We start from the raw sequence: 12996 nt of genomic DNA, 5'->3' as shown, positions 1-12996 counted from the left end.
ACAACTTAAGTACTTTTTAAGGGCATGAATTTTGAATTATTGACAAAAATGTGTTTAAATGGAAAAGAAAAACTTTCTAAAGAATAATGTGTTGAGATCTTTTTGTCAGCTGATAATATACGGATTAGTGTGTTTTAGATTTTTGATCCTTAAAAGTTTATACTGTTTAATATAAACAGGGTTCATATACCTCTGGAAGAATCTTGAAAATTTAATAGATTTCAAATTTGCTTAAAAAATCAGAATTATTTTGAAAAATTAAAATTTTTATTAAAAACATGGAAAAATTTAAACTTTTTAAATTTAAAAAAATTGAAATTTTTGGGACATTTTTTCTTTTTAAAGAAGTTTTATTTTTTCTAAAAAAATATAATTTTTTACTGAAACCTCTTGCAACAAAATTGTAATTTTCTTTCACAATACTAAAAATTTTTAAAAATTTATTTGCTTCAATATTAGAATAATTTTTTAAGATTCTGTTATTTAAGCAAGGAATTTGATTTACTTTTTGATCTTAAAATGAAAGTTTATAATTTTTTTAAAGATTTGTGGATGAATAATTAAGTTTTTTGTTTGAAATTCTTTAAAACAATGAGAAAATTTTGAAATCGAAGAGTTAAATTTGTAGGAGTATTAATGTGTAGATATATCTTAATTATTTCTTTGGATAATCAGGAAACTCTTAGTGAATTTTCTTCAAATTAAGCATGGAACGTCATAAATGTGATTTTGACAAAAATATTTCATAGAAATAGAACTATAGTTTTTCTCAAAAAATAATTTTATCAAAATTCCATGCTTCTTTTTCAGAAATTTGAATTCTATTTTTAACTTTTTCTTAGAATATTTCACAATATTTTTTACGCAATTTTGAAACAGCACCCTGAAAAACCAATTCTTGATGGACCTCTGTTAATGTATTTTATACTTCCGATAATGCATTGAGTCATCAAACTTTCTCTATTGGTTTACTCTCTCTATATGACTCTGTATATTTCATTCTTTATCTCAATAATAAATATTAAGTTTTCTGTCTGTATTTCCATTTCAGATGGCAGATAATAGTTCGAATTCGAGCAATGTTGGGTCCCATAACAACACAGCTATGTTTTTAGCAACTGTAGATAGTGGTGGAGGTATTGGTCCCCCGTCAGATGGGGAAATAACTCTTTTGAACCAGAGTGGTATTCAATATACAAGTCAACTTTCACCTGGCATGAATTCTTCACAGGATATGGACAATGCTATGCTTTATTCAATAACTTCTCTTGGCTCAGATCCTCATCTACAGTCCCCAACCCTTTATACCAAATCTAGTGTTATATCAAGTCATCAGACGACGCCACAAACCCCTCAAACTCCAACAAGTATACCAGATATAATTTTAACAGGTAATTACTTCATTTTCTCCCAACTTCTTGCATTTTGAAATGTCATCAAAAACTGATCAATATATTAAAATTTCATACAAATTGTTGAAATATTTTTAAGAGAAAAAAATGTATAATTAGGATGAAAATCTTATAATTTTGTCATCATTTTCTAATTTTCAGTTTGAAACTTCTGATTTTGCATAAAAACAGCTATAGTTAAGTAAAATTTAGAAATTATATTTTTCATATTTTTTTTCTTTTCTTGGAAAATATTTTTAAAAATTTTATCATACCGTAAGTATTGGAAACATATGATTATGTAAACTTGTATTCCATTTTGATGTGTGATTTGCTTATTTTTTGTACGATATATAATGTATATTATTTTATGAATTATTTTAATTAGGGTATTATGAATAATTTTAATGATTATTTTCAATGTTCATAAAACTTATTTCTGAAAATAAGTGTAAAACAAGTGACCAACCATGTAATAATTCCTTTATTATTCTCTTTTTTCATTCATAATTTTATAAAATTTCTGCTTGATATTAAATGAATTAAGTTTTTAGCGCTTAAAACATATAAAAATAAGTTTTATAGTTTGTAAAACCTTTCATGTACTTATTATATTATTAGAGGAAAATGATATTTCAAATAGCTTTATCATTGCGATTTCATTCTCCAATGTTAATTTTTGATTATTATCGTTAAAAGCTTTTTTTCTAATATTCTGATGAAAAAAGAACTAAAACAAATTATGTTATTTATAAATATTTATACTTTTTTAAGGAATTTTAGAAATTGTTATTAACGAACGGCTTTTAATACCATATTGTATTGTTGTTACAACTTGCTTGTTTTCTTTGTGTTGAATTTACAAATTTTTTAAACTATTAATTTACATTTTATTTGTTGTAAGTTCCACCAATTTTCCTATCCTCATAGTTTTTATTTGTTAAAAGTATTTTTTCAATTGTTTTGCATCTTGTAAGGTGAAAGTTTTCTAAATGATATTAATTACAATGTAAAAGAAAAAAAAAATTGAGATAGGTTGGAATGTTTTGAAGGAAATACTTCATAAGTATTTAGATTTTATTTGTTGCATTGAATTTTTTATTGTTCTTAAAATTAAATGAAACAGTGATTGCAAAATCGTTAGTTCAATTTTTCTATGAGAAGGTAAATGATTATCTATTCATATAATGAGAAATACATTGATATATTTATTTCTTATTGTAGAAATTACTCTTAATTTTAACCTAGAAATTATTTCTTTTAGTATTTAAAAATTCTTTTTTTGCTGTCTGACATTCTAGAAAAAGGATCAGACTTGATTCTTAATTGTATATACTCTGGCAAATGATTATAAATATATTGCTTTGAATGGTTTTAAATTCAGTAATCTTTTATTATATTGTGCTTATTAGGGGCTGTAGAAATAAGCATTTATCTGAATATACAATATAATGTAGATAGAAAAATAAAAGAATAGATTTCATAACTATAGTAAGACAACTTAGTTCAGTTTGTTATTTTTAACTAACCTTTATTTTCAATCATTCGTGATGCTCAGTGGTTTTTATATAATCATCATTATCTAAGAAACAATTGCTATTTATTGTTTAGATAACTTATTGCAATGGCAATCCCAAAAATTAATTTTCCTTTCTTCTTCTTCTTTTTTTTTTTTTTTTTAAGTGCAAGTAGTGTTTTTTTTCTCTATAATATTGACATCAATTTAAAGATTAAAAATTTTTTGTTTACCTAGATTATCCAAGTTAAGTTGATGCATTTCAGTCCAGGCTGCAGCAATTTTTGTGTTCCCATGTCACAATGTGGGACCACAATGTCTTCTTTCCCAGGTTTAAAATGCCAATCTGCATTTTATCAAACTTATACAATATCTTTCCCCACTTAGAAAACATGACAGATGTAGAATTTTGTTTAATCATGAAGTCTATGAAAATAAAAACTTAATATTGCTTGAGACTATAGCCTAATGTTGCATATCTTATCCTATCAGATGGCTTAGGCATATTTTTAATTGTGAGAACTCAAACCTTCTTAAAAAAGTCACCTTTGCGTATGTTCAGAATATCAGCTAAGAGGAAGACTTTGCACAAAATGGATGATTGTGTAAAGACAAACCTTATGTCAATTGTTGGTGGACCATTCTATCTCATAAGAGTCAGTTAGAAGAAGCTTATTGAGATATTCTTGGCATGTATTAGACTGTAGTGCATTTAAAGAAGGGGTCTTCTTAGAAGATGACTTATTTTTTGGGGGATCCTAGCAGGCATAAGGTTGATCTAATACGACTTCAAAGAATTCTAATCCAGCAAAATCGGTGAATAATGTAGTTCAATGCTTTTTCAAGGTCATGGTAAGAAGCTGGTGGGACACGAATTTGCTGAAACTGTCACACTGTCTTTAAAATTGCTTTAGCTGATTTGCCATTTGTGTAGAAAAAAAAATGCTTGTCCTTTAAAATGACATAAATAATAGAAAATTAGCAGTAATTGTGCTTCTAAGGAGGTGTTTCTTCTTCTGTTTCATAGGATTAGATAAGATGAGGATTTTTGCGCTTAAAACTACAAGGAATCAAAGGCATGTATTGATGCTAATAATTTCTTGTTCCTGTTTCAAAAAATTGTATTTATGGAATTAGGAAAAATAGAAAGTTATCAATACATGTTTTTTTAATTAAAAAAAAAAAAAATTTTTTTTTTAAAGAAAAGTTGCTTATTTGTTTGCACAATATAACCAATGGTTACTGTTTTTGTATCGAAAATCTAAATATTTCAAACAATTTTGTTTCAAAGAAACAAAATTTGAGTTTATTTTGTGAATCTATTTTATGGTTAAAGTGGGTGGTTAATTGATTTAATTACTAGGCAGAAAAATGAACTATGCCAAAAGCTTTTTTTTAATGAATTGCTTTTCAGGCGAACTTTCAAGTGATGCAGGCTATGAAATTCAAGGAAGACATGATGTTTGTGAGTGAATTTTATAATCCATTTAAAGCAAACAAGAGAAATAATTTAAATGAAATGCACATGTAGATATCTAGAAAGAGCAAACATTAACCCGCTTCTTAGTTTGACAGATTGTTCAGTGACATTCAGATGCATAGTTCCTGTCAACTAGCTTGATGCTCTGCCTTTTTCATGATAATTAATGATACCGTCTGATCTCAATGTAGTTTTTATACCTATCCTTCTGGTTATGCAGCTGTTGTATGTGTTTGTGGATTTGCTGCAACAATTAATGCTTTGTAGCTACTTACGAATACATTGTCTTAATGTGTTGTGTTCTTATTTAAGATGCTAGTATATTATGATTTTTAACAGGTGCTCACATTGGCTGCTATCATATTCTGCATGCAAATCATCATTTATATCACATCCTTTTTTATTTTATTTTTCAATTTGGTGTTTTTTTTTGCAACAAAAATATTAATTTCCCCCCTGTTTATAGATAAGAAATAATTAGACATTTATTTTTTTTAGATGATGCAATAAATTTGTTATTATATTTTTTCAATTGTATAAATTATAATTCTGTTTTTAAAACCTTTCAAATTTTGATAAATGTAAATTAATAAAAAAACACAGTTACTTTATCAAATACATTTTTTTTTAGTTTAATCAAATTATGAACTGCTTACGTTCTTTGACTTAATAATGTCTGTTTTCCTCATCGAAACATTTTTAAATACCTATTTACTCTTATGAGCAAAATATTTTTTTAAGAAAAGCAGTGAAATTACTTTTGTTAAAAAAATAATTATCGTTCCATAAAAATTTTAAACTCTGCCAACATGTTTTTACTGAACCACAAGATGGGATTGCAAACTTGTTTCTGATCAGAACAAAAACTGTATCTGCTTGTTCATTTTCATTTTTTGTTCTGACAAGGAGCATGCTTGTGCACTTGAAACATGTCAACAGTTTAATTATTATAAAGTGATGCATTTTTTATTAATCAATTTAAATAGTAATTCAAATATTTCTAATTATGCAAATAAAATTTTAAGATTTAGCTTGTCAATTAGCTAATCCTTTCATTCAGCATTCTGTGACCTGCATAATCTGAGGGACTTTGTTAATAAAAAATTTTTATTAACTAAGCAACAATTTTTAGCTTCTTTTACGAGATTCATCCTAATTTTCGAATCTAAAACATTGTAAGGGAGAGAAAAACTTCCTAGAAATAACACATTTATAGAAAAGTTTTTTCAGGCTAAGATTAAACGATTTAATGTTCTTGTAAAATAAATGTAAAACTTTGTGCAGTTCCTGAGTTATAGAGTACATAGAAAGAGTTCAATTCTCAGAATCTTTTTCTCCATAAGTCATTTATTATAATGGAGGAACTGGAAAGGTACTTCCAAGAATATAACACGCATCTTTTAGGCACTTCAATGATGGATGTGAGAGTGGTTATTGAAAAGCTGGCTTTTATATTGCAACTGCAGACATTGTACTGAATTCTACTAATATATACTACCTATTCTTAGACTTGACAAAAACTTAAATTATTTAACTATGAATTTGTAAGAATAACAATAAAAAATAATTAATTTTTTCATTGAAGCAGTTCAATAAATAAGTTGTGGGTAATAAATGATATTTTAATATCTTGGTTCAATTATCACAAAAAAAAAGTGAATTGAACCCAGAAGTAAACGTTAGAATGGCAACTGAAAACAGATATTACTTTTCAATGCTTCAGTTGTTTAAATTCTTTCTACTCTCAAGAAAGTTGAAACTAAAATTGTAGAAAACAGTAGTTAGATCTATTTGCACATATGCTGCAGGAAACTTGGACTACCAGTCAGAATGAAGAAAAATACATATTACCTTTTGAAAAAATGATTCTAAGGAAAATATAGCATCCAATCAAAGATGAAGACAAGTGTAGAATTTGGTGTAATTTAGAGTTAAGTAAGTTTTATAAAGAAAAAAGCTATACTAAATATAATAAAAAGAAAAAGAACACAGTGGCTGGGACATCTAGAGGAATTGAGTGATTAAAGAGTAGCAAAGAAAATCTTGAGAAGACTAGAGGGAAAGGTCTGACATCCCAGAAAAAGATAGGTAGATCAGATATGTTGATTTAACAAAGATGAAAATCAAAAATTAGAAGATAAAGGCCAAGGATAAGAAAAAGTAGAGCTCTGTGGTAAAGACGGTCATTAATTGACTGTAGAGCCGAAGAGTAAGTGAGGTAATAAATGTATCCCAACCCACCCACAGATAGAATGTTGCCAACTCCTGATTTAATCCATAAGTTGATTATTATATGCTAAACACGCTAATTCTATCTTGTACTGGTATTCTGCAGATAAGGTTAATAGGCATTCTATTTTCTTTTTGTTCTGTTAATTTCAAATTGTTACATGTATAACCAAAATATGAGTAAAATTGATTCGGGTCTAATACTGCAGAAAGTCAGCGGTTGACTCAAAAAATGTAAGCACAACTTGAAGAATGAAAGCTGGTTTTTTCTTATAGAATACTTTTAAAATATTGTAATAATAGTTTTAGTATATATATTATCAAGCTGAAAACAAATATTATATTATTTATTATAAATTAGATTATGGGTGTTAAGGGCCTTGTTGAATTATGTACGAGTACGAATTCTTAGCTTCACCACAAGCTGTGTGAACTAAAAGATTTTTTCCATCTATTTGTTGGCAGTGGATTGTAGGAAATTTTTTAAACTCAGATTCGTAAAAGGACATAAAAATTTTAACATCTAGTTGTTTAGGTTTAATTTAGTAAATTATAATTTTTATTCTTGTGGTACTGTAGAACATATTATATTTTATTGTAATTTCTATTCAAGTAAAAAAGTGAAGGCTGTTTTTTATATTTTATTTTTTTTTTATAATTTTACTTTGCCCACTTACATCTATATACTTCATATCATACTTTGTGGGGCATGTGGAGTTGTGTAAGAAATTTAAATAAGTAAAAAAATGTAAAGCCAAAGTGGTCGCCAATAATTGTCTGATCTATTTAATTCACAATATTCGTTGTTGCTTATGTGATTACGAATCATGATTATAATATATTTCCTGATTAGTAAACTAATTATAACTAAAAATAAATTAATGTTTTTTTAAATAATTCATTAATTTTTTCAATCAATCATTAAGTTATCACCTGTTTTTAGTACATTTACTAGAATAAATTTTTTAATGCAAGTTTATCTTAAAATGTTATAACAGTTTTCATATGTTTACTTTCTAACCCATGCAGCTGAGTATTAATCAAAAGAATGTATTTTAAAATTTTCTCTTAATTCATTCATAACTGAAGAGGGCTTCAAAACTAGTATTTTTCACCTACTTCAGGGAAAGGAATAATTAGAATGGAAGTAAAATAGAAATTAATTTTAAACACAATGAGCAAGATTATTACCAGATTGGATAAATTGCAATTTTGCATAATTTTATTTATAATTATCTAATTTTACCACAACCTCAGAAAATTTTGGATTTTCACTACATGCAAAATTTAAAAGGGTTCAATGTCAAAACATATGAAGAACATGTTTAATCACATGCCAATAAATACTTTTTTAAAATAATTCTTTTATATTTATAATAGCTAATAATTATTTCATACATTAAAATTTTATGTTTGCTACAATTTTCAAATGCTTTGTCAAAAATGGTTTTTTGACATGACAGTTAAAACTGTCAAGCTTCAAATATTTGTCAATCTTAACTATAATGCAGATTTAGTTGCGATAATAATGCGATTTTATTGGATAAAATGTAAGCCAAATAGTTTATCTTGTTTACCATTGCAACTTCACCTACAAGCTATTTTTTTAAAATTTTCATTGAATGTTTGGTCACTGAATAACTTATAGCGCAAATAGTTAATTTATTTTATTGTTTAAAACTTTAGGTTACTTATTTTATATTTATTATTATAATTGCTTATACTGGGTTGCATAAAATTTATTCTTAAAGTAAATACTTAAACTTATTAAAAAAAATTTAAATAGTTTAAAAATCATGCTTGTTCATATTAAGTTTGAAAGATAATTTTTAAATTAGAAAGTATCAAATAATGTGAAAGTTTTTTTTATTATTTGGAATTCAAACTTGTTATTTGGTCAACATATTAGCGTAACATTTTATTCTTTTTATTCTACTTTAAGGCTGGATATAACTGTTTGAATACCAAATAATTATACATTTATTGTCTTTATTTCAGTTGTAATAATATTAATTATTGTTAACAATAAATTTATTGTTAATGTTTTTTACTGTATACTCTGCCTTAGGATTCAATTTTTACTTTCATGTCAACAAGTACATTAAGCAATAATGTTCAAAATTTCAGATAAATACTATGAATAATAATTTTTGAAATATGTTCACTTCAGCATTTATAGATAGACCACAATTTATTTTACACTAAAATAAATTTATACTTATGTTATTATAGTTTTTTAAAATTTATAAATTTTTTTTTATTCTTGCAATTAAAACTTTTTTTACTCCATAAATGTCGAATATTTGTTTATATTTTGCAAAATTTGTCATTAAAGTGTAATTTTAAAGTTTTTATTCCATCAATCTTTTGTTTAGCGTTTTTTTTTTCTTTCTCGATTTATAATAAAATTTTTTTTTCTTTTTTCTTAGTTTATTAACTTTCAAAATATTTTTTTTATGTAGATTATATATTATATTAAGCAAAAGTAATATCGAAATTAAAAGATGAATAAATTAGAGATTTAATATATTAATTTGAGTTTTAAGAATGTTTAAAGTTTAAAAGATAAATAACATCGCTAGATTTTTTTTTCTTTTAAAACTGTTAACACTTTTATTTCTTTACAGTGTATAAGAATTTTTAGTTTTGCTATATTCCAAAATAGGTTTCAAGCTATGAGGTTATTCTTCTCAAAATATACCATAACTGATTGTAAATTTAAAAATGTAGAAATTTGCTTATTTCATATTTTCATTTTATTAACTGTATCAATTGCTTTTAATATCTTTATTGAAAAAAAAAAGGTTTAAAAGTTTTTCAAATCAGCTAATTTTATAGATGACTTTTGCGCATCTGTTTGTTTTAAATTAATATTATATTTGCTATAGTTAAGTACTTGTTTTAAATAACTGCAGACTTCTACATAAACTCGTATTAAGAAATGGCATCCCGATTGAATTTTTGCACAGGTTTGTTTAATAGAGGATGGCCACCTGGGGTAAAGTAATGCTTAGCTTTTAGCTATGGTACGGCAACCCTGGCATTTAAGATCCATTTTGAAGTATAATTGGGTGTTTGTTTGTTCAATTGATTGACTTGCTTTTTCCAATTTTTAATTATTTTTCCTCTCTTACCAATCTTGGGACTTTCAATTGCCTTTCTTCATCTTTAATTTGTTGTACTTATTCCTTAAATATTGACTTGTGAATTTCATCCCAATTGATTTTGAAATTATTCACTACTCAAATCTGTGATTATCATCTTTTTAGTTTGTGTTTACTTGTAAATTTGCTTAGATATTCTGTGCTTTGATATTTCATGTGCTTGAGGGACTGAAATTTGGTCAACCTTCAGAAATTGCGTTTGCACTTGACTGCATGGCAAAGTCCCCTTAATGAAGCTATCATGCATGTCAGTGCATTATTTTTTCAATTGTTTACAATTTTAATGTTTCCAGGGATTTTCAATCGAGTATTTTATCTATCTAATGTACACAATTATTATGTGATAAAATTATTTAAAAAAAAACTTAACTGTATGATAATTTATAATTGACTATTAATTATTTTTATTATTTTCTTTGCTAAAAATTTTTTTCTTCCTGAAATGTATGACAGAATTCATAGATCTTTGTAAATGTAGTTTTAAAATTTTACATACTTAATGAAACAAAATTTTCATTTTTATGGGTTATTTCACTGTTTCTCTCATAACCTGATTGACATAGATATACTTTGTGAAATAATGTTCTTAAAAGTAGGCAATAATAATGGAAAATAAATAAATATCTTTATGTATTTATCATTTTTATAGCTCCTGCAGGAGATGACACCATCCCCAGGCAAGACTTTGCTAAAGAACTGGGATGTGCAATATCCAACATGTGCAGTTCATTTGAATCAGACTATTTCACATCAGAGGATGCTCTGAGGAACAACTTGCACCTTGGAAATCTAGACTTTGATGGACTTCAGCTGCTGAATGATGCTGATATACCTGTATCGAGTGACCCTTCAGCAGAGGACACATTTCATCTGGAAGGTTCATAGTGTTACGAGCTTCTTCATTGTGAGGAGTAAACATTTCTCATTACATTTTGAAAGAACACAATCTGATGACGTTTCATTTTCATCCGTTTTAAGAAAAAACAAACACATTTCCTTGTCTCATAGGAGACGAGGCAGAGTGTCGCGAGTGCATCGAAGTCGCTCGCGACGTGTGATCGTTAGTGTAAATTGAAACATATATAAATGCCAACTGCCAAGTTATGGCATGTGTACATATCTGTAAAGTTGTAGATCATGTGATCACTTATAGTGTAAGACAAAACAGGGGGATTCTAAATGGCTGCATTTTGTAACATATTACTATGTAATGTGAGCAAAAAAAAGAAGAAAAAAAAAGCAAACAGCCTCTAAACATTGTGTACATTAAGTCAATTTGTACAAATTCATGCCTTAATCAGGTGAAAACTGAAATTTTCATATGTAAATTAGGCATGTCATTTCCCACTCTTTTGTTGTAGTGTTATGTGTCCAAAATTAAGTTTTTAAAATATTTCTATTTGCTCATTTAATTTCTGTGTTAGTGCATGGTTTTGTGATATCATCACTTGTTAACTGAACTTGTTAAAAAAAATTTTATATCATCATATCTATGTTATTCATTTCCTTTGCATTTATTCTTACTTTTTTGGGGGTGTAAGTTTTTTTATTGTTATAAAATTATCACTTTGAAGTGTTTTCACAAAATTTACATTTAAATATGTCTACTTCATTTTTATCAATTATAATTTTGTTCAATGTATTGTATTCCTCAATTTTTAAACGTATTTTTCTCCCCCCCAACCACGGACTTTTGTAGGATTGTTTTCACATCTCTGTCAACTTTTCAATTCCTAATTCAATTCAGTGTATGATAAATTGAGTTTTCCGATTTAATAAATATTTAACAGGAAATTTTCATTGATTGATATTTAACCCTCTGAGCATTAGTCCTGGCTTTTTCCGAACCTCTAGCTGCATGCTTTCCTACATCAAAAAACCGGTTCCCCAGATGTTATTTAAAGGAAGAGTAGTGCATAGCAGGGAAATTTCTGTGCAATTTTACCCAGGAGCTCAATGCTTGGAGGATTAAGGGCATTATTATGTTTCTTTATGCAAGTATAATTTTTATTATATATTTTATAATTTTATTCTTATATAGCTACTTATAAACAAAACAACAAAAAAAAAAACACATTTTTTTGTGGGCAGGGAGAGTATTTAAATAACATTCCAATCAAAGAAAATCTTTATTTCTTAGTGTAAATCTTAATTTGTGATCTTAAAATATTTCAAATGAAACAAATCAATATATCTGTTTTTTTTTTTAAAGTTTTTTAAAATTTATTTTGGTAAATTTTATCTTATTAATTTCATTATGGACATAAACAATCAATGATCATTAAAACTTTGAGTGTTTAGAGCCTTACTGATGGAAGTAAATATGGATATGTTTGCATTGGAAGTAGTATTGCACTCTAGAGCAGATAAAGCTCAAAATTAATCTAAGCACACGCAAAACAATTCGTTTGGAGTAGAACTATTTAAAAAAAGTTCCTTCAGAACAATTTTTGTTGAAATTGAGAGAAAAATGTTATTTACTTTTTATTAAACAGGAATTTATTTGTAATTAAGTAATGAATGTTACTTTTTTTGCTCTTTTAATTTGCAAAACATAATTATGTGTCATTAAAAATATTGGTTATTTAACTAATATTGGTTACCGTGTATCCCAATTTATAAGATGACTTTTTAAACTCACTAAATTTTACAAAAATCAGGAGGCCGACTTGTAGGCTGGTAATAAAGTCGAACAAACATTGTTGATCATGAAATATAGGTGCATTATAAATTATGAAATAAATATGAATAGTTCAATATCAATTCACTCCTTTCAAATTACTTTTAATATGTTATATACAATTCATATTTTCTTTGCATATAAAGGTTTTTTTAGAAACAATACCTTAAATTTCATTAAAAAAAATTAAGTATTAGAATATCAGGATTTTAAATACCACGTCCAAATACATGGAGCTGACTGCTGAAAAAACGACAAAAAATGACTTATATTTCAATTGAAATATGCACAAATATATGGTATCAAAAAGTGACTATTTAAATTCGGGATTGGAAACTCAAATGTTGTAATAACATGGATGTTAAAATAACAGGATCATCAAAATCACATGAAAAAACATCACAATAATTGCAAAAAAAAACTTACATTTATAATGAAATCTGCATGAATAAATTGCATCAGTGAGTAATTATTTTAATGCATGATTTAAAATTTGCATGTTGTAATAAAAATTACAATTTTTTGTAACCGCATGA

General features: G+C 26.5%; 1 protein-coding gene across 22 annotated transcripts in view; it reads left to right on the top strand.

Moving 5' to 3' along the window:
* The window catches only part of LOC107448198 (uncharacterized), a 65366-nt gene extending 53730 nt beyond the window's left edge, over window positions 1–11636 (top strand). For 12 of the 22 annotated variants that reach the window (XM_043051628.3, XM_043051626.3, XM_087167688.1 and 9 more), the window contains 3 exons: window positions 1052–1391; window positions 4322–4372; window positions 10430–11574. In XM_043051628.3, coding sequence (XP_042907562.1) covers window positions 1052–1391; window positions 4322–4372; window positions 10430–10665 — 627 coding nt within the window. In that variant the 3' untranslated portion in view covers window positions 10666–11574. Of the gene's footprint in view, window positions 1–1051; window positions 1392–4321; window positions 4373–10429 lie in introns of all 22 variants that reach the window. The other 10 variants (XM_071183574.2, XM_043051624.3, XM_071183575.2 and 7 more) reach the window with 2 other exon arrangements.
* Window positions 11637–12996: the final 1360 nt, after the last annotated feature.

Source organism: Parasteatoda tepidariorum, chromosome 7 (genome assembly GCF_982258835.1).
Source record: "Parasteatoda tepidariorum strain Cologne lab strain chromosome 7, Ptep-v5.0, whole genome shotgun sequence".
Classification (NCBI taxonomy): domain Eukaryota; kingdom Metazoa; phylum Arthropoda; class Arachnida; order Araneae; family Theridiidae; genus Parasteatoda; species Parasteatoda tepidariorum.
This window is presented reverse-complemented; position numbering and strand designations above follow the sequence as displayed.